Here is a 24346-nt window from a genome sequence, read left to right as displayed (position 1 = left end):
CAGAGAGGCAGAAGGGGGATGGGAAGCAAGCCCCCTGCTGAGCAGAGAGCCCATTTCAGGGCTCAATCCTAGGACCCTGAGATCATTCATTACCTGAGCCAAAGGCAGAGGCTTAACACACTGAGCCACCCAGGTGCCCCAAAAATGCAGTTTTAAAGTACAAGTTATTTGTACTTGATGTCTACAGTTTTTCCCCTCCTGTCCTTTTTTGTTTTTAATTTTGTATATTCTTCTTAAATAAGCTCTACACCCAATGTGAGGCTTGAACTCACAACCCTGAGATTATGCTCCTGAGATCATGCCCCCGAGTTGTATGCTTTATTGACTGAGCCTGCCCGGCACTCCTTTCACCTTTTTTTTTTTTTTTTTAAGATTTTATTTATTTGACAGTGAGAGAGGGAACACAGCAGGGCGGGGTGGGGTGAGGAAGGGAGAAGCAGGCTTCTTGCTGAGTAAAGAGCCCAGTGCAGGGCTTGATCCGAGGACCGTGTGCCCTGTGATCATGACCTGAGCTGAAGGCAGACGCTTAACGACTGAGCCACCCAGGTGCCCTTCCCCTCCTACCTTATTTTAAACCCACTTTTGTCACACTTCACTCTGAACCATCTTACCTGAAATCCTTTTTCCTGTCAGTGCCACAGGTGATGTCCATGTTGTAAATTTTAGTAGTCCATTCATAGTCCTTAATTTACTTGCTAGTCTTTCACTGGCATTGACTTAACGCATTCACGAGCTCCTCTCCTTCCTTTCTTTACTTTCTTTACTTGCCTTCTAGGACAGCCTGTCTTCCTGATTTTCTTCCAACTTCACTACCCATTCTTTCTCAGTCTCCTAAGGATTAGATTGTAGGTCTCTTGTCTTTTTTTTGTTTTTAGTTGTTTGGTTTCTGTTTTGTTTAGTGTTTTTGTTTTTGTTTTTTAGTGATCTCTATACCCAATAGGGAGTTCAGACTCCTGATGCTGAGATCAAGAGTCTTAGGCTCTTCTGACTGAGCTAGCTAGCCAGGCTTCCTTCTTGTCTTTTCTATCCACATTCTCTTGGTAACAGCTTTTTACTGTCAAAGCTGTACACTACTAATTCACAGATATATAAATCTAGCTGCACATTCACAGAGACAGATGCTTATTTCCTGTCACTACTTGAGTTTCTAACTTCACATGTTCAGAACTGAGCTGTTGAACCCCTCCCCAAAAAGTTTGGTGTCTTCCCTATCTTCTCCACCTCGGTTAATGGCGACATCATCTTTCTAGCTGCTGAAGCCAGAAACATTGCTTTTATGATAGTCTCTTCCATTTATTCCACACCTCCATCTAATCTGTAAGCAATTACTTTGGCTTTGGCTTTAAGATATTACTATAAACAGACCTCTTCTCATTACCTCATCTGTACCGCTCTCTTCCAAGCCACCACCGTCTCTAACTTGTATTACAGCAATAACTTCCTAACTGCGCCTCTCATGCTCCCTCCCCTTCAGTGTCTTCTTAGCATAGCAATGAGAGTGGGACTTGTAGAAATATAAGGTAGATCATATCCCCTTGCCACTCTACCTTCTAGTGGCTTCCCAACCTCCACATAATTAAAGCCAAAGTCTCTGAAAACAGTATACAAGACACTACACTTCATTGCATCTCTGACCAAACCACCATTACCCTTCCCTCACTTAACTGGCATCAGAGTCTGCATGCTTGTTCTTCCCTTTGCTTGGATGGTTTCCCCCATAATCCACTTGGCCTTCACTACTCTCAGGTTTTACTCTAATGTCATCGTTAGAGTGCCTTGACTCTGCCATGATCGCCTTCCCTTTTTTTTTAAATCTTTTTTTTTTTTTTAAAGATTTTATTTTATTTATTTGAGAGAGAGAGACAGTGAGAGAGAGAATGAGCGAGGAGAAGGTCAGAGAGCAAAGCAGACTCCCCATGGAGCTGGGAGCCTGATGTGGGACTCGATCCCGGGACTCCAGGATCACGCCCTGAGCCGGAGGCAGTCGTCCAACCAACTGCGCCACCCAGGCTTCCCAAATCATTTTATTTTGGAAACTTACAAACCTACACATAAATGCAGTGAGAACAAAACCATCATACTAACATTATTTAAGTTCTTAACATCTAATGTGCAGGCCATGTTCAGTGTCCTCCAAGATGACTTTTTGTAGTTTTGTTGCAGTCAATATCCGGCCATGGCCCATACACTGCATTTTATTGATGGAACCACTGAAAATACATATGCAGCCCTTCCCTTCTCTGCCAGGATTCAGAATTCTACTTCTCTGAAGCTTTATTTTTCTCCATACCACTCATCACATTCTAACATATGCTATATCTGCATATGTTAGAAAGTAGAAAGACTACTTTCTAAAATTACCTGCCTACCCCATTAAAATGTCAGAATCCTGAAGGCCAGGATTTTTATTTAAATTGTTCACTTCTGTTTCCTCCAAGCCTAACATACAGTAGATGCTCAGTAAATATTAGTTGAATGAGTGAATGAATGAATGAGTGAATGAATGAATGAATGAATATGGGCTTTTCACCTGGCCAGTCCACAAGGAGCCTGTGTCCTGGAGCATGTGAAATGAGGCGTGAATTTCTTCTCCCATATATCTAGAGGCTGTAAGAGCACAGACTTCGGAACCAGACCCCTTAGGTTTAAATCCTGATTCTGTCATTTTCTAGCTTTGTATCACTAAGTAAGTTATCCCTTTGTGTCTCAGTTTCCTCATTGATAAGCAGTGTATTGATAAGGTCGTTAGGAGGCTCAAATCTCTAGCATATGTTAAACTCTTAGAACACTGCCTGGCTTATAGGTAGTGCTCAACTCATGTTAATATTTTCAGTCTCAGTTCCAACATTCTTACCGTATGAGCATTACACTGTGCTAAATATGATACTAATATTTAAGGAGTATTTTTTAGGGGCGCCTGGGTGGCTCAGTCAGTTAAGCTTCCCACTCTTAATTGCTGTTGAGATCATGAGATCAGGGTTGTGAGATCAAGCCCCATGTGGGGCTCCGTGCTGGGTGTGGGTACTGTCTAAGATTCTCTTCTCCCTCTCTGCCTCTCCCCACCCCCCATTCTCTCTCTCTAAAAAACAAATTTGGGAGCATCTAGGTGGCTCAGTCATTAAGTGTTTGACTTCAGCTCAGGTCATGATCCCAGGGTCCTGGGATCGAGCCCCATATCGGGCTCCCTGCTCAGCGAGAAGCCTACTTCTCCCTTTCCCACTCCCCTTGCTTCTGTTCCCTCTCTTGTGGTCTCTGTCAAATAAATAAATCTTTGAAAAAAAAATTAAAATTTAGGGGCTCCTGGGTGGCTCAGTGGGTTGGGCCTCTGCCTTTGGCTCAGGTCATGGTCTCAGGGTCCTGGGATTGAGCCCCTCATCGGGCTCTCTGCTCAGCGGAAAGCCTGCTTACCCCTCTCTCTCTGCTTGCTTGTGATCTCTGTCTGTCAAATAAATAAGATCTTTAAAAATATATACATTTTAAAAGACTGTTTTTTATATAATATGTAAGTCACCTCTTTAATTTGGTAGCAATGATTTTTTGTAACTCTAGATTAAAAACTGGGTATGTGGGGTTTACAGAGATTTGGGGTTTATTCTAGGAAGGTACCTTTAGAACGTTCAAGGGTAGAGGCTCAGTTAGTCAAGTGTCATGGTCCCTTCAGCTCAGGTCACGATCCCAGGGTTCTGGGATTGAGCCCTCCATTGGGCTTCCTGCTCAGCAGAGAGCCTGCTTCTCCCTCTCCCTCTCCCTCTGCTATTCCCCCTGTTTGTACATGCACACACCCTCTCTCACTCTGTTAAATAAATAAAATTTTAAAAAACTTTCCAAGGCATTAGGAATCATTCTGTCTGGTATAAATTCATACTGTCTTTTTTATTTTTTTTCTGCCACCAGAATAAAAAAATAGCACAAGATTTCGTTGTATGCCCTATACTTTTCTCTAAACTTTTTTAATTTAGAGAATAATTTAGAAGGGTCTTTGGTGACCCCTCTTAACATTTTCAACACTCAATTTCAAGAGTTTTTTGATGTTCTTAATTCCATTTATGGATTTTTTTTTTTTTAAGATTTTATTTATTTGAGAGAGCACAAGAGAGGGTGAGGACAAGCAGGGAGAAAGGGCAGAAGGAGAGAGAGAAGCAGGTTCCCCGCTGAGCAGGGATTTGATGCAGGACTTGATCCCAAGACACTGGGATCATGACCCAAGCTGAAGACAGACACTTAACAGACTGAGCCACCCAGGCGCCCCATTAATGCATTTCTACCAGACTGATGGTAACTTACTTTCTTTATAAAGATTTTTATTTATTTATTTAATTGACAGAGACCGTGAGAGAGGGAACAGAGGCAGGGGGAGTGGGAGAGGGAGAAGCAGGCTTCCCTCCGAATAGGGAGCCCGATGTGGGGCTTGATCCCAAGACACGGGGTTCGGGGTTCATGACCGGAGCTGAAGGCAGACTCTTAATGACTAAACCATGCAGGCATCCCTGATGTAACTTTCTTATTCAGATGCTTACAACTCAGAATCCTTGATGCTGTCAGCTGCATTTTTGTATTCCATCCCTTACCTTTGGTTCTCTCTGTGCATGGCTTTCATTTTTATATCCCTCAATGCAGACTGATTTTCTCCGCAGTTGAAAAACATGGCTATCAGCAGTCACCCATTATTCCCTGCTTCTAATTAAAGTGGTATAATTAAGAACAAAACTTGTTATAATAATAAAAAGTTCCTTAAAGGTATATAGCACTTCATAGTATAAAACACTTTTGTTTACACTGTTTTCCATAATTCTTAAAATAGACTTAAAAATACATATCCCAACACCAATTTTCCTTACCTGGAGTTAACCTGACTGTTCACTGGTAAAGCCAGAACTTTTATTTTGTTTTTCAGTTTCATACTTCCTGCTTTTTCCACTGTTCTGGGTGTCTTTTATTGGAAAATGCAAGCATAGCATAGTGAGCAAGATTGTAGAATCTGGAATCAGATTATCTAAATTTGTAACTGGATCTTCCACTGCCTAGCTCTGTGACCTTGGAGAAATTACTTCTGTGTCACTCAGCTTTTCCCCATCAGTAAAGTATGGGCAGTAATAGTACCTGTTTCTTGGATTTGTTGTATTTTCTAGTTTATTCCATGCAAATAAAGCATTTCAGATAGCACTTGGCATCTTAGTAAGTGCAGAATGGTGTGATACAGGCTATAGAATTTTTCAGAACAAGGATCTGTGCCTGCGAATTAGCGGTAAGTTAAAGAGATGGGGCTTGATCAGATCTGGAAGAAAGAATTTTTTTTTTTTAAGATTTTATTTATTTGACAGAGATCACAAGTAGGCAGAGAGGCAAGCAGAGAGAAAGAGGAGGAAGCAGGCTCCCTGCTGAGCAGAGAGCCGGATATGGGACTCGATCCCAGGACCCTGAGATCATGACCTGAGCCGAAGGCAGCCGCTTAACCCACTGAGCCACCCAGGCGCCCAAGAAAGAATTTTTTTTTTTTTTTTTAAGATTTTATTTATTTGTCAGGGGAGAGAGAATGCGCATAAGCAGGGAGAGCTGCATTCAAAGGGAAAAGTAGGCTCCCCACTAAGCAAGGAGGCTGATGCAGGACTCCCATCCCAGGACACTAGGACCATGACCTGAGCCAAAGGCAGCCGCTTAGTTGATATGAGCCACGCAGGTGTCCCAGGGGTGTAGAATTTAGATGGATGGTGGAGTGGGGAAGGCATTCTTAAAGGAGCCTCATGAGACCATTGCAGCGGCAGGAGTTGGCATTCTTTTTTGATAACTAAATGGTCTGACTGCATATAGACTAATAAGAAGTGGGATTACGTCATGGAAGGCTTTGAAGCTGGGTTGAGGCATTAGGACCCTGACACCTCATCAGTTGAGTAACATCATATAGGTGGCCTTCGTAGGTGTATTGACCTAATAGTGATATGCATTATGAAAGCAGCAGCACAGTGCCCAGAAGGGAGGGCATGGTCGCTGGTACTAAGATTATGGCAGTGGTGAAAGAATGGGCCATTCTGAGATTTTTCTTTTTTCTTAAGATTTTATTTATTTATTTATTTGACAGAGATCACAAGTAGGCAGAGAGGCAGGCAGAGGAAGAGGGGGAAGCAGTCTCCCCACTGAGCAGGGAGCCCCACATAGGGCTCGATCCCAGGACCCTGAGATCATGACCAAGGCTTAACCCAGTAAGCCACCCAGGCGCCCCTTGAATGGGACCTTTAAACATACCCATGCTTTGCTTGATTACATGGTTTGGTTGCCACTGTTGTTGATGAAAATAAATGGAGGGTGTTTGGAGTGTCTTGAAGTTCAGAAATTGGTTGTGTATAGTATATGGTTCTATGTATCTGGGTAGTGACTTCTTTGCTCAAAGAAAAAAGAATGCCACTTGTGTTAAGGGTGCCAGTACTTTATATTATTGTCCACAGTGGGTTAAAGCCGCTGCCTTCGGCTCGGGTCATGATCTCAGGGTCCTGGGATCGAGTCCCGCATCGGGCTCTCTGCTCGCCAGGGAGCCTGCTTCCCTCTCTCTCTGCCTGCCTCTCTGCTTACTTGTGATCTCTCTCTGTCAAATAAATAAATAAAATCTTTAAAAAAAAAAAAAAGATTTTACTTATTTATATAACAGAGAGAGAGAAATCACAAGTAGAGAGGGAGAGCTGAGAGAGAGGGGGAAGCAGGCTCCCTGCTAAGCAGAGAGCCTGACGTGGGGCTCGATCCCAGGACCGTGAGATCATGACCTGAGCTGAAGGCAGAGGCTTAACCCACTGAGCCACCCAGGTGCCCCTATTATTGTCCATTTTAACAAGTAGCACGTATAATAAGAATTAGAACACAGTTCAGGGAATAACCCTGGATTTGTTTCTTCAAATCTCTCCTTCATTGATGTATTGATTGCTATTCTTTTGTTTTCTCTGCAGGCCTCAGCTGTTGAAGAATGCTCTTCAGAGAGCAGTAGAGAGAGGCCAGTTAGAACAAATAACTGGCAAAGGTGCTTCTGGGACATTCCAGGTTAGAGGCTGAAAAGGATTGTAGAGAAGTGGTTCTCAGAAGTTTGATTTCAGGACCTCCTTACACTCTAAAAGTTTGAGGACCCCAAGAGTTTTTTTTTATGTGGGTTATATCTGTCAATATTTATGGTATTAGAAATTAAAACTGAAGGAACTTTTAAATACTAAATTTAAAAAATTTTTTCACATTAACATAAATGATAAAATTTTTTGTGAAAAATAACTATATTTGCCAAAACAAAAAAATTGAATGAGAGGAGAAGAAAGGTACTGTTTATTAAAAACTTGCAAAAGTCTTTAATATCTTGGTGAAGAGAAGATAGCTGGTATCTATCTGTTCAACACATTTTGGGTTGTATCTGAAGAAAGTTCACCACACATAGTAATATAGTTAGAAAAGTGTGGAGTATCAGATAATTTTTAAATAGTTGTGGACGTTATTATTTGATTCTGTATGAAAACTTAACAGATGATAATTTTAAAAATATATATTTATTTATTAGAGAGCTGTTGAACATGTAGGGGGTGAGAGGAACAGGGAGGGAGGGTGAGGGACAAGTAGACCTCTCACTGAGTGCAAACCCCACCCACGGCTCAGATCTCACCACTCTGAGGTCATGACCTGAGCTAAAACCAAGAGTTGGAACAAATGATAATTTTTAAATAGCTTTATTGAAGTATGGTTTATATATCATAAAATACATTTATTTTATTTTTTATTATTATTTTAAAATATTTTATTTATTTATTTGACAGAAATCACAAGTAGGCAGAGAGAGCGGGGGAAGCAGGCTTAAGAGTCCTTAACTCACTGAGCCACCCAGGCACCCCTTTATTATTATTATTATTATTTTTTTTATTTTTTAGGATTTTATTCATTTATTTGAGAGAGATCAGAGGCAGGCAGAGAGAGAGCAGGAAGCAGGCTCCCCGCTGAGCAGAGAGCCCAATTTGGGGCTCCATCCCAGGACCCTGAGATCATGACCTGAGCTGAAGTCAGAGGCTTTAACCCACTGAGCCACCCAGGTGCCCCAAAATACGTTTATTTTAAATTATGCTTTATAATTTTAGTGATTTTTAGTAAATTTGCAAAGTCGTACAGCCATCACCACAATCTAGTTTTAGAACATTTTCCTTACCCAGAAAGCTCTCTTGTGCCCATTTGGAATGTCTCCCCATTCTCATTCTCAGCCAACCTACTAATGGACTTTCTCTTTATATAGATTTGCCTTTTCTACATGTTTCATATGGATAGAGTCATACAATATGTGGCTTTTGTGTCTGGCTTCTTTCACTTAGCATAGTCTTGTTTGAGCCTTGTCCGTGTTGCGGCATGAATCAGTGCTTTCATTCCTTTGTATTGCCGCATGGTGTCACACTGTATGAATCTAACACTCTCTGTTTATTCACAAGTTGATGAAAATTGGGGTTATTTCCACTGTTTTTACTCTTCTGAGTAATGTTGCCAATGAGCATTTGCATCTCAATCTTTTGTTCAGACACATGTTTCTGTTTCACATGGATACATAACTAGGAGTGTGGACTTGCTGGACTGTATGGTAAATTTATGTTGTAAGAAACTCCCAGAGTGGCTGCATTATTTTACATTCCCACCAACACAAAGTGTAAGGGTTCTAATTTCTCCGTATCTTCGCAAACACTTGTTGCTGTCTTTTTAAAATGCTAGCCATACTGGTGGATAGAGAGTGTCATTTCATTGCGGTCTGGGTTGGCCTTTCCCTCATGATTGCTGATGTTGACCATCTTCTCATGTGCTTAATGGACATTTGTTTATCTTTTCTGGTAAAATGTCTCTTTAATTACTTTTCCTGTTTTTACAGTTGGATTATTTATCTTACCGAGATATAAAAGTTATGTAACTAGATATAAGTTCCTCACTAGATATATGATTTGCAAATATTTTCTCTTACTCTGTGGTCTATGCTTTCACTTTCCTAATGGTGTCTTTTGACGTGCAAAAGTATTTAATTTTGATGAAAGCCAGGTGATCATTTTTTAAAATTGCCTCTGCTGTTGGTATTGTAGTTAATAAATCATCACCTAACTTATGATCACAAGTTTTACTACTGTGGTTTTTTAAATAGTTTCAGCTCTTGGATTTAGGCCTATCCATTTTGAATTTTATTTGTGGTATGAGGTGAGGATATAAATATTTATGTTCTTGCATGGGGATATCCATTTGTCCTAACATCATTTATTGAAAAGACTGTCCTTTGCCCACTGAATTACCTTGGCATCTTTATAAAAAAAAATTGACTGTTAATGGTAAGGCTTTATTTCTGAACTATAATTTTGTCCCATTGATTTACATGTGAATTCTTTTTTTTTTTTAATATTTTATTTACTTATTTAAAAGAGAGATAGCAAGAGAGAGCATGAATAGAGGGAGGCAGAGAACCGATGTGGATCTTGATCCCAGGACCCTGGGCTCATGACCTGGCTGAAAGCAGTCACCTAACTGACTGAGCCATCCAGGCATCCCTATATATGAATTCTTTTTTTTTCTTTTTTTAAAGATTTTATTTATTTATTTGACAGAGAGAAATCACAAGTAGACGGAGAGGCAGGCAGAGAGAGAGAGGGAAACAGGCTCCCTGCTGAGCAGAGAGCCCGATGCGGGACTCGATCCCAGGACCCTGAGATCATGACCTGAGCCGAAGGCAGCGGCTTAACCCACTGAGCCACCCAGGCGCCCCCCTATATGTGAATTCTTATGCCAGGGTCACACTGTCTTGATGACTATAGCTTTGAAAACTTTGCAGTAAGTTTTGATACTGGGAAATGTTAAAATGTAGTTTAAAAAAAAATGTTTTGATTATTCTGGGTCTTATGCATTTCTATATGAATTTTAGGATCATTTGTCAATTTTCACAAAGCTAGCTAGGAATTTGGTAGAGATTGCATTGAACCTGTATATCAATTTGAGAAGAATCATTATCCTTTTATAATATTGATTTTTCCAGTTCATGAACACTGTCTTTTTGTTTATTCAGAGCTTGAATTTTTCCAGCAGCATTTTGTAGTATAAAGATCTTAGATTTCTTTCCTTGAGTTTGTTCCTAAGTATTTTATTCTTTTTCCATGTTATTGTGAATGGAAATACTTTCACTTCTGGATATTGCTAGTCTATGGAAATATAATTTGTCTATTGATTTTATACAATTGATTTGTCTATTGATTTTATATTAATTCAACTTTGCTGAACTCATTTACTAGTTCTAGTAAGTTTTCTTGTAGGCTCCTTAGGATTTTTTGTGGACTCCCTGGGATATTTTACATACAGAGTCATATTGTTTGCAGATAAAGAGAGTTTTACTTCTACCTTTCCAATCTAGATGTTTTGTTTTGCTTTTTTCTTGCCTAATTGTACTGGCTAGAACCTTCAGGACAGTGATGAGAGCAGACATCCTTATCTTGTTCCCCATTTTAGAGGGAAAAACATCAAGTCTTCCACCATTAAGTTAGCTGTAGGTTTTTCATAGATGGCCTCTTACCAAGTTGAGAAAATATTTTCCTCTATTACTTGTTTGCTGGGAGTTTTTATTGTGAACAGCTGTTGGGTTTGTCAGATGATTTTTCTGTGTCTCTTGAGATGGTCATGTGGTTTTTGTCCTTTATCCTGTTAATATCCTGTATTACATTAACTGATTTTGTAGTAATTCCTTAAAGGTTAGTTGCCATATAGAACCTGAGACCATATGAGTGAAATTTTTATTCTTGCCCTTAAAATCATTTGGTCTTGAACTTGGAGTGGGATCTTCTAACCATAGTTTCATAACAGGATCATTTGGAAAATAGTGGTTCACTGAATTATGTAGCTTATTAAAATATTATCACATTTCATCAAATAATAACAAAAGTAACATTATATTACCTGCTGACCTCATCAGAACAATATTAAAGTACTGGGAAATTACCAGGCTCACCATGGTGTAAATACAAGTGTTCTGTGATTTAAAATTTTTCTTTAAAATTGCCTTTTTTTTTAGAGGCACCTGGGTGGCTCAGTTGGTTAAGCAACGCTCAGGTCATGATCTTGGAGTCCTGGGATCGAGTCCCACATTGGGCTCCCTGCTCGGTGGGGAGTCTGCTCTCCCTCTGACCTCTCCACTGTCACACTCTATCTCTCTCTTTCAAATAAATAAAATTTTTTTAAAAATTGCTTTTTATGCTTGGTAACAAATATTGCTAGTTTTCCCTTGGAGGAAGGAGACACTTATTTAATACATTTTCAAGAAAATATCTGCCAGGATCCCAAGTCCTAAATAACTATAATTTATCTGTTTTTTGTTCCATCAAGTAAAAAAAGGGTGTTCCATGAGTAATGGAGCTAGTTCAGCTCACTGCTCAGTCGCTGAAGGTGCTTGTCCTTGAGACCGCTGTCATACCTCCAATGCAGCTGATAGGCTTTATGTGTTCCTCCCATCTCATCCCATAAAATAGCAAAAAGAGTGCACTGTGGTTGAGATTCAATAAAATAATTTTTGCTACTTCATCAAAGGCATTCCTAATGACTTTTAGTGAATTGACTTTTTATTAATTTTTTTTTAAAGATTTTATTTATTTATTTGACAGAGAGAAATCACAAGTAGATGGAGAGGCAGGCAGAGAGAGAGAGAGAGGGAAGCAGGCTCCCTGCTGAGCAGAGAGCCCGATGCGGGACTCGATCCCAGGACCCTGACTGAGATCATGACCTGAGCCGAAGGCAGCGGCTTAACCCACTGAGCCACCCAGGCGCCCCTTATTAATTTTTTTTAAACACAGTGCATAGCAATAATGAATACAGTAACTGTTGGTACATTTTTTTATCTCCTCCTTGATTTGTGGTAAGGTGGCAACAGTTTTACCCACCATTGCGTTTCTACCATTAGTGCAAATGTCACCACAACGAAAAAGGCACATCACATCTTAGTAGTATTATGAAAATTGTTTTGACCTTACACATCCTCTGAAAGACTCTCAGGAACCCCGGAGAATTTGTAGACTGCTCTTTGAGAATCTCACTTGTAGACCATACCTGAGTTTGTCCTTTTACCCTTTTTGATTATTGGTGCTGATCTTTGTTCCCCATCCTTTTGTCCTTGGAATATGCTATGTAATTTTCTGTTGTATGATACCCTGAATAGTTACTGAACTTTTCCTTTGCTGTTTTCCTTGGAGGATTAAAAAGGTTATTTGTTTTATTATGTAACTACTGCATTTTTCAGATTGGGACAAAGGAAGTACTCTCAAAAGTATCTTATTTATTGGGGTATAACAAGTTAACTTGCTTATTGGGGTAGAGCAGTTACTCTGTTTGAGTTAGGGTAGCTATTGCTGTTTTAGGTTGGATGGAAGGGTAAATGGAGAGAGGAGAGGCCATAGGAGGGTTGGGACTCCTCAGTCAGATTGAATACCTGATGAATGGGAAGAGAAAGTCCCTAACCTGACAATTTATTGTAAAACATATCTGTGCTAATGCAGGAACTCCGACCCACCTGGTGCAGAGGAGTCTTGTCTTGACCTGCTTTGGGAGAGTGTTGTCTTGATGCTTTTCTCTTCCTCCTTGGAAAACAGCTGAAGAAATCAGGGGAGAAACCCCTGCTTGGTGGAAGCCTGATGGAATATGCAATCTTGTCTGCTATTGCTGCCATGAATGAGCCGAAGACCTGCTCAACCACTGCTTTGAAGAAGTATGTCCTGGAGAACCACCCAGGGACCAATTCTAACTATCAAAGTAAGACTCAGAGTTGTATGCAGTGACTGGGCTCAGGGGAATTACCTTGTGAAACTTTTTGGAGCCCGTGCTGTTAATGACAAAGCATTAAGTGCCAACTGTGAAACTAAGAGGGAACAACAAAGAAAAATTATCAAAGCTTTTCCTTAATTTTTAAAAAATATTTTATTTATTTATTTGACAGAGATCACAAGTAGGCAGAGAGGCAGGCAGAGAGAGGAGGAAGCAGGCTCCCCGCTGAGCAGAGAGCCCGATTCGGGGCTTGATTCCAGGACCGTGGGATCATGACCTGAGCTTGAAGGCAGCCACTTAATCCACTGAGCCACCCAGGCGTCCCCTTTTCCTTAATTTTTACAATCTCTATTGAAGATCAGGATTTGATTTTATTTCGCTGTAAAGGTTTTTCTCATATTTATTTTTGTTGTAATTTAGATAAATCCTTGGTTCAGGATACCTCTCAAGTATAGTTTCTTTTTGCTTTTCTGAATATTTGCTAAAGCATCTAATTTCACCTTGAAACCAAGCCGGTGTTTTAAAATATGACTTGCTATTTCTCATTGCCTTTTAAGCCCTAAAACAGAAAATGCTTTTTTTTTTTTTTTCAGTGAAGTGTATTTACCCTGTCAGGTAGTGATTTGTGATTCAAAGTCTCATCCTAGCAGCACGGTCACATGTGGAGTAATGTGGCTGGGTGTTTTCTCAGTGAGGTGCTAGACTAGGCATAGCGGTATAGGTAAAGAATGTGGAAAGTAAGTAACAAAATGCAAACTAGACTGTATTATTTTAATTAAAAGTACTTTTGAAGCCTGAATATTAAGTGACTTAGCACATATGCAGTATGAATTTTTTAATGTTACGGAAGAATGCTTTCTGGTCATTTTTTTCATGCATTACTTTGAAAACTGCTGTGACTTTTTTTAATCTTTCCTTCCTTAAAATATGCACTGTGTTTACTGTGTCTGCTGACCCTTTACAAACCATTTCATGATTTTCCCTTTCGGTTGAGTATCTAGAAGAGAAGATGAAGTTGGTTATTAACCTTTTCAGTTTCACTGATAACTGCTACTGTATTTTGGACACTGAATCACCTTAAAATGTAGTTTTGATGTATCTCTATATGAAAGATGAGAATCAGTGAGGCCTTTAGAAGCATAGTATTATTCTGTGGTTTGCTGTGATATTACTCTTTATCGATATTCTCCTAGATGATTTTCCTAGTACAGACGGGCATTCAGGGGATGTTCGAATGAATGGAGATGAGAGATTTAGTTTTAAGTTGGCTCTTAATCATTTTGTGCCACTGTAGGGCAAGTGACGACCACTCTGAGCTCCTGTTTTCCTTTCTGTGAAATTCGGAACTTGGCTTAATGGTCTCTAAATCTCTTGCTGTGACAGTTTAACCTTTTCAAATTTATGGGCACTTAATTGTGTAGTGAATTATTCCTCCCTTTGACCACAAAGAATTCCCTTAACACGTGTCAACTAGTATCTGTGACAAGACAGTAAATTGATGTATAACTGATTAGATTTGAGGTAATTTTCAAATTTAATACACAACTTTCTTTCTGAATTTTTTGTTCAGTGCATTTGCTGAAGAAAACTCTGCAGAAATGTGAAAAGAATGGATGGATGGAACAGATCTCTGGCAAAGGATTCAGTGGCACCTTCCAGCTCTGTTTTCCCTATTATCCCAGGTAAGCAGCTAGCCTATAACGTGAAGTGTTGGTCATTGTAAATTTAAAATCTGATTCTAGGTTACAGGCTTGGGCTTTTAACTTATTAACTTGTTACTGTTCTGCTAGAAAGTAAAGACTTCTTGAGGCAGTATTGTTTTGGTTTTGTTTGTTTAAGATTTTATTTATTTATTTATTTATTTATTTGACATACAGTCACAAGTAGGCAGAGAGGGACGGGGTCGAGGGGAAGCAGGCTCCTTGCTGAGCAGAGAACCTGATACAGGGCTTGATCCCAGGACCTTGAGAGAGAATCTCAAGCAGACTCCCACACTAAGCATAGAGCCTAACTCAGAGCTCTCAGTCTCATGACCCCTGATATCATGATCTGAGCCAAAGCCAAGAGTTGGATGCTTAGCGGACTGAGTCGCCTGGGTGCCCCTACCTAAGGCAATATGGTTTTAGAGTAAAAGCTTTTCATGTAGGAGTAGGGATTTGGGCTACCCTGCCAGAGCTTATTGTTAGCCATCCGTTCCTACAATCAGGCATTGAATTCTTTAGCTCCTTGGCCATTTTTTTATGTTCAGCCCTTTATTAAGTAAATGCTAATGAGAAGATTATTAGAGGATTGGGTATGTTTTAATTATCCATCATTCAGGGTGTCTGGGTGGCTCAGTCAGTTGAGCATCTGCCTTAGGTTCAGGTGATGATCTCAGGATCCTGAGATTGAGTCCCACATCGGGATCCTTGCTCAGTGGGGAATCTGTTTCTCCCTCTCCCTCTACATCTCTCCCTACTCATGCTCGCTCGCTCGCTCTCTCACAACAAATAAATAAATCTTTTTTTTTTTTTAATTGTCAGTTGCTCAAGGAGAAAGAGCATTGGCTGCTTCCAAGAATCCTGATTTGCCTTCTCAATACTATAGAGGCCATTTCCTTGAAAACCTCTTTTATCTTTATTTATTACTGCACTAAAAAATAAGTTAAGCACCTCCCATGGGCCAAGTACTGTTCTGTGTGCCAATGCGATGGTCTTCTTATGCTCTCATTTGTAGTAAAGTGCTGTGACATGTACCACTAAAACCCTATTTTGTTTTATTTTTATTTTAAAGATTTTATTTATTTATTTGACAGATACCACAGGTAGGCAGAGAGGCAGGCAGAGAGGGAGAGGGGAAAGCAGGCTCCCTGCTGAGCAGAGAGCCCAATGCAGGACTCGATCCCAGGGTCCTGGGATTGTGACCTGAGCTGAAGGCAGAGGCTTAACCCACGGAGCCACCCAGGTGCCCCTATTTTATTTTTTTTAGACTTTATTTATTTATTTGACAGAGAGAGACAGTAAGAGAGAGAACATAAGCAGGGGGAGTGGGAGAGGGAAGCAGGCTTCCTGCCAAGCAGAGAGCCTAATGCAGGGCTTGATTCCAGGACACTGGGATCATGACCTGAGCAGAAGGCGGGTGATTAATGGCTGAGCCAACCAGGCTCTCTTAAAACCTTACTTTAGCAAGAGTATAGTGTAGTTTCTTATATTGGACCTTGTGCACAAGCCTAAATAGGTGTTACTTGGTTGGTTGCATATTACTTAAATTTCTCAGACATTAAATTTAATTCTTAAAGTCAAGCACATAAAATGTTATAATTTAAGGAATTATTAATCAATGAGATCAATATTTTTATCAGTAAGGGCAAAGAAAATAGAAAATCCTCGCTGTATTTCTCTAAAACTTGAAGAGATTCGGCCTTTATATTATTTTGAGGTCTTTGCCAGTATCAGGAGGGCAAAAAACGTATACTGCTGTGCAAACGGTTTGCTGCCTTATAGACAGTTCACTGCTTTGTATTCAGTGGCTAATACAGTGTTGGACAGACATTAAGAGCTTAAGTAATCATTTTACTAAGTGATTAAGAATCAATTTTATTAAATGGCAGGAGGAAGGGAATGAGGTGTGGTCTGGGACTTTTACAGATGTGTTATGACGGGGTGTTCAGAATAAGTTCAACTGTGACCTGATGCTTGTACCGTGGCATTCGAATGTCCACGAAATAGCACCTCACTTCACCTTTCTCTCTTGTCCCATATGGCACTTCTCTTTGACCTAAGTTTACCTAATTTTTCTTCCCTTTTTCCTTTTCATAGCCCGGGAGTTCTATTTCCAAAGAAAGAGCTAGATGATTCAAGAGACGAGGATGAAGAGGAGGATGACTCCTCAGAAGAAGACTCTGACAATGAAGAGCCTCCACCTAAGAGGAGGTAAAAATGGCAGTAATAGTGATAGTGACTGAACAACTTGGATCCCTCTCAGAAAGTTCTGTGTAACATTTGATCTTGTCTTCTTGAAAGTTCAGGGGCTTTGAGCTTAGGAAGCCCTGTGAATATGTAATTTACCGTTTGGTCAAATCTGTATGTTTGTCCAAAGAAAAATAATCCCTTTTTTTTTTTTTTTTAGTAAAAATGTCATGAATTACGTATAGACTTCCATGAATCCTCAGTAAAGGCTCCAGTTAAAAAAAATAACATTCTGGGGTGCCTGGGTGGCTCAGTGGCTTAAAGCCTCTGCCTTTGGCTCAGGTGATGATCCCAGGGTCCTGGGATCGAGCCCTGCATGGGGCTCCCTGCTTGGCGGAGGGGGCCTGGTTCCCCCCACACCCCCAACTGCCCCTCTGCCTACTTGTGATCTCTGTCAAATAAATAAATAAAATCTTTTTTAAAGAATAATAACAACATTCCTATCCTTTTCATGGGTGGCTTTTTATCCGCGCTAGATCTTTTGTGGCAAAGTATCTGGTCATCCTGGCAAAGTGAATCTCTCAAGTACTAAGTGATGGTCTTTGCTCTTTGGTTCTCACAGGTTGCAGAAGAAAACCCCAGCAAAGGCATCCGTGAAGGCTGCATCTGTGAAACAGAGAGTGTCCAAGCCTGCACCTAAAGTCCCAGCTGCCCAGCGTGGGAAAGCTAGGCCCCCGCCCAAGAAAGCCCCTCCCAAGGCTAAAACTCCTGCCAAGAAAGCCAGACCCTCACCTTCAGTCATCAAGAAACCTAGTGGTGGCTCTTCAAAGAAGCCTGCAGCCAGTGTGAGAAAGGAAGTGAAATTGCCCGGCAAGGGCAAATCCAACATGAAGAAATCTTTCAAAGCAAAAAAGTAAATTTTATAGGGAAAAAAAAAAGGGTATCATGATGAAATTCAGAATCTTATTTTCTAAGGTCAGTGTGCATTTGTTTTAGTTTTGATGCTTTTAAAAATTACATTTTTTTCCTCCCCTATGAACATTGTGGGGAGGGAATATAAATAAACCAATTTAGGCATTTGTTAGCTTTAGGTGCTGTTCTTGGTGCCTGCCCCTTCCCTCAGTCCTTTTAATTTCTGCGATAACTCTGGATTTTCCTGAACTGTATAATCTACACTTGTCATTTTTTCCTCCTCCACCCCAACCCTCTTTTTTGGTCAGCTTTGGCTTTTTCCCCCCCCCTTCCAGCTTTATCTAAACAGTTGCAAAGATTTTTATATTTGTAGAAAGCATCATGAATAGGATGCTGGTCAGGTGCTGGAAGTAAAAAAGAGGCAGTATATAGCACTGACTGAATTGTAAAGCCTTCTGCCTGGAGACTCCAGTTATAGCTATAATAATTAATCTTATTTATAAAACCACTCCACTAACCCTCTCTCTCCAATTATATAAATACAGAGACATCTTAGCTTTGGGAATAAGCCAAAAAACGTTATGATTTCATTAGGTTCTGAAGACCTGTGACTCCTTTGGGCCACTTTCATATTGGTCAGTTTCCAGGTTTTTTTCACTGGCCCAGAGCATTGTGTTCCCTCAACCGCAAGCACAAATTCCCTCCACCACTTGATTTTTGACTGAAGGAGAAATATAGGAATACATTGAATTTGTGATTTCTGGTGTCACCTGTGTTACCAAAAACCAAAACATATAAAATCTTCTTGATCAAATGTTTAAATATATTTTTTAATATTTGGAGCATGACTTGTCATTTCCAGTTTGCCTTTTTTATAAGGAAACGTTGGAGAGTTAACATCATTGCTAATGTAGAAATGTTAAGTGGAAAAACATACAATTTGCTAAAATAAACTAAATTCCAGATTGATCTGTGGGTTTTTTTCCCCTCCTTTCTTTCCACGGCACTTTTGATATCAAGCAAGTGGCTTCCTTTTTGAGATACTTTAAAAAAAAGGGCAAATGAAGCCCGACTACCTAAACCTTCCTCATTTGTATTTGTTTCAGTATTGTGCAGTTGTGTTCAATAGTACTAGCTTTCTACTTGGGAAATACTAATTTTGGGTTATCATTTACCCTCCCTGTGGCACTTGACATTTTAATTGTCTTAAACTTTTTGGTGTATGCCTCTGGCCCCTTTGAGTGCTGCCAGAGGCAAAAGACATTTGTTTCCTTCATTCCACTTGCATTGTCTCTTGGGATCTCGTCTGCAGCCTAGCGTGCAGCTGGGAAATGGACTGGAGAAGATTGGCTGGAAGTAGATCCATAATCATGTGTGATCCCATCATGAGCCCATTGGAATTTGTGTTGCATGTAAGGCAATCTTTCCTGTTGTAAATCTTCCTTTTTTTATGTACATATATTTTGAAAAATATGAATAAACATGAAATTTTAAAGCTGCTGAACTGTAGCTTATATTTAAAAAATTTCTAGTACATCCTTCGAAGTAGCCAAGTCGTATTCACTTGAGTCTTTTCTACTCCTTGGAATAGCTGCCATCCATTTTCCTTTTTATTTTTTCTTTTAATTAAAAAAAAACTTTTTAAAAGATTTTATTTTAGAATAATCTCTACACACAGTGTGGGACTTGAACTCAAAACCCCAAGATCAAGAGTCACGTGCTGGGCTGACTGAGCCAGCAGCACACCCCCATCTTCCTTTTTAAATATAAGCTTTAGTTTATTTGCTTTTGAATTCTTTTTTTTTTTTTTTTTAAAGATTTTTATTTTATCTATATGTCATAGAAAGAGAAGCGAGAGCAAGCACAGGCAGACAGAGTGGCAGGCAGAGGCAGAGGGAGAAGCAGGCTCCCTGGCCAAGCAAGGAGCCCGATGCGGGACTCGATCCCAGGACGCTGGGACCATGACCTGAGCCGAAGGCAGCTGCTTAACCAACTGAGCCACCCAGGCATCCCGCTTTTGAATTCTTTATATGGATGGTAAATGATGTCTCTCTCGATAATATTGAACCTGGTTATTTAATGAGTAAGAGGTTTAAAAAAATTGTTTTGCATTTTGCTAAGGTCCTTATTTTCAAGATCATAGAGTCCAGTTATTTTCTTTTTAATGTTTACATATATTCTTGGGTTAGGGAAAAAAAAAATGAGACTGCCAAAGGGTTGATAAACCCTACAGACCTAATTCTGTTTTCTGTTACGCTATCTGGCACGTAGTAATTTCTTAGGTATGAGTGTTGGGTACCTGTGCGAACAATACCCTTCTGAGGTCAAAAGTTGGAGGATTTGGGTTGGTTTCTTTGTTTTACGATACCGCTTTTAAGAAGATACCCCGAACGGTCACCTCGTGGCTGTATTGTACATCAGGGGCTCCAGCATCGGGGAAGAAGTTTAGTTTAGATCATCTGAAATCCTTTCCAGCTCTGACATTGTTTTAACTTCACAAAGTTCAGGTAAGGACAAAACTGTCCTTCCTTTAGAATCACGTAAAGGGAAAAGACAGAAGGGCCACTGCACTCTTCAGTGAAAATCCCTATCATCAAAAACAAGCACCTTACTTGTTATGAGATAAAGGAATGTTTGGGTTTTTCTCTCTTCTAGGCATTCTACAGGAGAAGGACACCTAAATTTTACTTCCATGTTACAGTAGGGAAAACCGCAAACTCAAGAGGTAATCCCAGCAACTTCTGGCACAGAGCGGTGGCTTCAGTTCTCTCTGTTAGTGACTGACTGAGCTCAACTGTACAGTGGTTCATGCAGTCTTTTTTTTCTCTCTCAAGATTTTATTTATTTAAAAAAAAAAAAAAGATTTTATTTATTTGACAGAGACACAGCGAGAGGGGGAACAGAAGAAGGGGGAGTGGCAGAGGGAGAAGCAGGCTTCCGCCAAGCAGGGAGCCTGCTGTAGGGCTCAATCCCAGGACCCTGAGACCAAAGGCAGACGCTAAACCAACTGAGCCACCCAGGCGCCCTGTTTGATGTTTGCTTAAACCATCTACAAACTAGCTTTGATAAATGAGTCTCAGAAAATACTGGGAGAGAGATTGTCAGCTTCTTAACCTACACAATAATAAAGAAGAGCTACCATTGCAACAATAACAAAAAATTCAGATCTTTTCTTAGTAATATGATAAAAGCATTCAATACAGATGTTAACCATCCACAAGGACTTAATTAAAGAAAGCCTGGTCCAATATAAATCTTAGAAGACAGAGGTATGTTTTAATCACATCTATTGGATAATTAACCAGAAAATTACATGAAAACAAAAGCTAGGTAATACACCAATACCTTTAACATTTTTTCCATCATTCCTGTCTAGCAGAAGTTTATCAGCCCTAGTCTAGGTTTGCTCACCGATTTTTGTGCCTACTGTAAAGAACCTATGAAATTTTTCTTGCTCAAGCTGTGATAGCTCTTACCATCCTGATGGTTCAGGAGAAAGAGGGGAAGCCAGCCATATTCATGAGCTGCTGTATTTAGCCAACTAAGAAAAACTTTAAGAACTAATCTAACATTTTTTTCTACATTATTTCCTTCTATCATTTTCCGTAAGATTCTTCATTGGTTTTTCTGCTGTAGAAATTTTCTACCTTCGATTATTTAAATTTATTCACTTAGTCTGAACTGTTCCTACTTAGTTTTGTCATCAACTGGTATGTCAAAGGAAGTTTCGAAAGGCACCTTCCCCAGTCATTTTCTTCAAAATCTGCAATTCTCTTTTTCTTAGTACTGTATAAATGTGTAGTTAGCACTGTTTGCTATTAAATCTGTGCTTATAGGGGCGCCTGTGTGGCTCAGTGGGTTAAGCCTCTGCCTTCAGCTCAGGTCATGATCTCAGGTTCCTGGAATCGAGCCCCGCATCGGGCTCTCTGCTCAGCAGGGAGCCTGCTTCCTCCCCCCCACCCCCCGCCTCTCGGCCTACTTGTGATCTCTCTCTCTCTCTCTCTCTCTCTCTCTCCCCCTCTCTGTCAAATAAAGACATAAAAATCTTTAAAAAAAAAAATCTGTGCTTATAGTGCCTTGAATGGTCAATGAAGTGTAGTTATAAATTTGACTTATTAACATAAGTAAGACTAGTGATAATAATAGTGAACACTAAATTTGTTCTACAAGTCAGGCTCTGTACATACATTATTTCATTTAATCCTTGAAACCTTATGAGATGGTGATTGTGTATCATCCCCATTTTGCAGAAGGGAAAAACTAAGGCACAGATGTGGTTCAGGACTTGTGGCAGGTCATAGTAAATGGCAAAGCCATAATTAAACCCACGCTCTCAGAATGCCGAGCCGAGTTGTCTGTAGCTGCTCTGCCCTGTTGTTTCCCACCGGCAGTTCCTCAGGGTTCTGAATTCTCTTACCCTGCAACCCAGTGGAGTTTGTTTTCTGTTCCTGACAAACAAAGGACTTAAGAGCAGAGAGAATTTGGAAATGAGATGAGACCTATTAAGTTTGCTTCTAGACGTTTGCTTAAGAAGTTTGATAAGAACTATTACAATTAGATCTCAGATTACTGGGGAATGTTATCTAGGCCTCCCTAAGTTGTATTTTGGATACTGTACAAGTACTTGGTCATTCTCAAATCCTAGCCTTGGGACACATTCTGGTTTCCTCGCAGTTGGCTTACTACAGGCAGGTTCTTGGAGTTGATGGGACCCTGATGCTTGTGAGCTCTTCTCCAGGAGCCACCGCCTCTACTGGAACCGTGACATTGCTGAGTAAGCAGCTCTGCCCTCCTTATAAGCCGTAAACTTGTACTTCAGGAGGCCTACCAAGTGCAGTGCCAGAAGGGGGATCATTTGATAACTGAATGTTGTGGACAGGATATCTGCTTAGTAATCATGAGCTGGAATATTAGTAATCCTTGTGTTTAATACTCATGATTCTGAGAGAAACCTTAGTCACCTGGTCTCCCCTTCTCTCTGCTTTGTTTGCCCTCAGTACCAACAGATACTCTTCCCTAAAACCCAGAGAGTTACCCAGCATCCTTGCTCACCCACTTTACTGCTCAAGAACTTTTGTTCTGATGAAACTCTCCCATCAGACCCAAATCCCTTAACACTGCTTCTGCTTGTTTGTGTAACAGAACTTGCTGGTGCAGTATATCAAGTAAGGAATTTTCATCAATTCCAAACTAAAACAGACTTGTGACTAGAGTACATTGCTCAGGCCAGGATCCTAACATCTGTAGCTGTGGTCCTTGGAGGCTGCATCACTTACCAGCCAAGGTGCATCATCTCCCTGAGGTTTTATTTCCTCGTGTGAAGAAAGGTGTTGGAGGCGCCTGGGTGACTCAGTCGGTTAAGCATCTGCCTCCAGCTCGGGGCATGATCTCAGGGTCCTGGGATGGAAACCCCGCATCAGACTGTGCTCAGCGGGGAGCCTGTTTCTCCCTCTCTTCCTCGGTGCATGCATGCTTTCTCTCAAATAAGTATATAAATTTTTTTTTAAAGGACTTTATTTGACAGAGATTACAAGTAGGCAGAGAGGCAGGCAGAGAGAGAGGAGGAAGCAGGCTCCCTGCTGAGCAGAGAGCCCGATGCGGGGCTCAATCCCAGGACCCCAGGATCATGACCTGAGCCAAAGGCAGAGGCTTCAACCCACTGAGCCACCCAGGCGCCCCTAAAATTTTTTTTTAAGATTTATTTATCTGACAGAGTTGGCGAGAGAGTGAACAGTAGCAGGGGGTGAGGGAGAGGAAGAAGCAGGCTTCCTGCTGAGCAGGGAATCCCCTGTGGAGCTTGATCCCAGGACCCTGGAATCATAACCCAAGTTGAAGGTAGATGCCTAACCAAGCACCCCATAAAATCTTTTAAAAAAAGAAAGAGAAAGTTGTTTAAATTCACAGTTTTTGTTTTAGAATAACCACCCAAAGGTAATATGAGTTAATTAAGTGTGAAAGAATTGAACCATGATCACTACACTAAGGTTACTAAGGCATTTTAGAATTTTAGGAAAGGCTTTTTTTTCCCTTTAAATAAATGAGCTAGAATTTCTAATTTCACAAGAGTTCAGTACTTGTTTAAATTACCATTCACTGTAGATTCTTATTGCTAGGCACTGTAATCACACCGGCTCAAGTCCTCACAAATATATTCTCAAAGATGTGTGAAATGAACCCCAATTTGCAGAAGCAAATTAATTTCTCCCAGATTAAATGTGTAGTAAGTGATGTGGAGTTACACATGAACCCAGACTTGGTAGACCTGATGCCAGTTACCTCTCCTCCACACCTTCCCTAGCAGTTTTAGACCCCGATAGCTCAGGGAGCAAAACTTTTCGGGCCACAGTTTACAACAGGATCGGGCTAAAGATCAATGGGCAGCAGTTAGCAGATTTTGAAATTAGGTTTTTAAACTGCTAGGAGCTTTTTAGAAGATGAGTAAGAAAAGAGGAAACCGTTATAACTTTGAGTTTCAAATTCCAGGGAGCAGGAGAGAAGGGCAGCCAGGTGGTTGAGAGCTAGGAGTCCCCTCTAAGCTGAGGGCTAGGCAGCCATCAACTGCCAGCTGGGTCAAAGCTAGGGCCTTAACTGGCTGTGGGTGAAGAGAGGCTCAAAGAAAACTGTGCCTGCTCCATGTGCAATTTTTTTTTTTTTAAAGTTTTATTTAAGTAATCTCTACACCCAACATAGGTGACTCTTGCCAGGAGTCAAGAGTCACATGTTTCTCCAACTGAGCCTTCTGGAGACGCCAGTATTTTTTTTTAAGCTCCATTGAA

General features: G+C 40.5%; 1 protein-coding gene across 6 annotated transcripts in view; it reads left to right on the top strand.

Annotated features, from left to right (window-relative positions):
• HP1BP3 (heterochromatin protein 1 binding protein 3) overlaps positions 1-19070 on the top strand; it is a 37692-nt gene extending 18622 nt beyond the window's left edge. For 5 of the 6 annotated variants that reach the window (XM_044237337.1, XM_044237335.1, XM_044237336.1 and 2 more), the window contains 5 exons: positions 6933-7023; positions 12600-12759; positions 14342-14453; positions 16569-16682; positions 17281-19070. In XM_044237337.1, the coding sequence (XP_044093272.1) occupies positions 6933-7023; positions 12600-12759; positions 14342-14453; positions 16569-16682; positions 17281-17575 (772 nt within the window). In that variant the 3' untranslated portion in view covers positions 17576-19070. The other variant, XM_044237341.1, reaches the window with a different exon arrangement.
• The last annotated feature ends 5276 nt before the right edge of the window (positions 19071-24346 follow it).

Source organism: Neovison vison, chromosome 2 (assembly GCF_020171115.1).
Source record: "Neovison vison isolate M4711 chromosome 2, ASM_NN_V1, whole genome shotgun sequence".
NCBI lineage: Eukaryota > Metazoa > Chordata > Mammalia > Carnivora > Mustelidae > Neogale > Neogale vison.
This window is presented reverse-complemented; position numbering and strand designations above follow the sequence as displayed.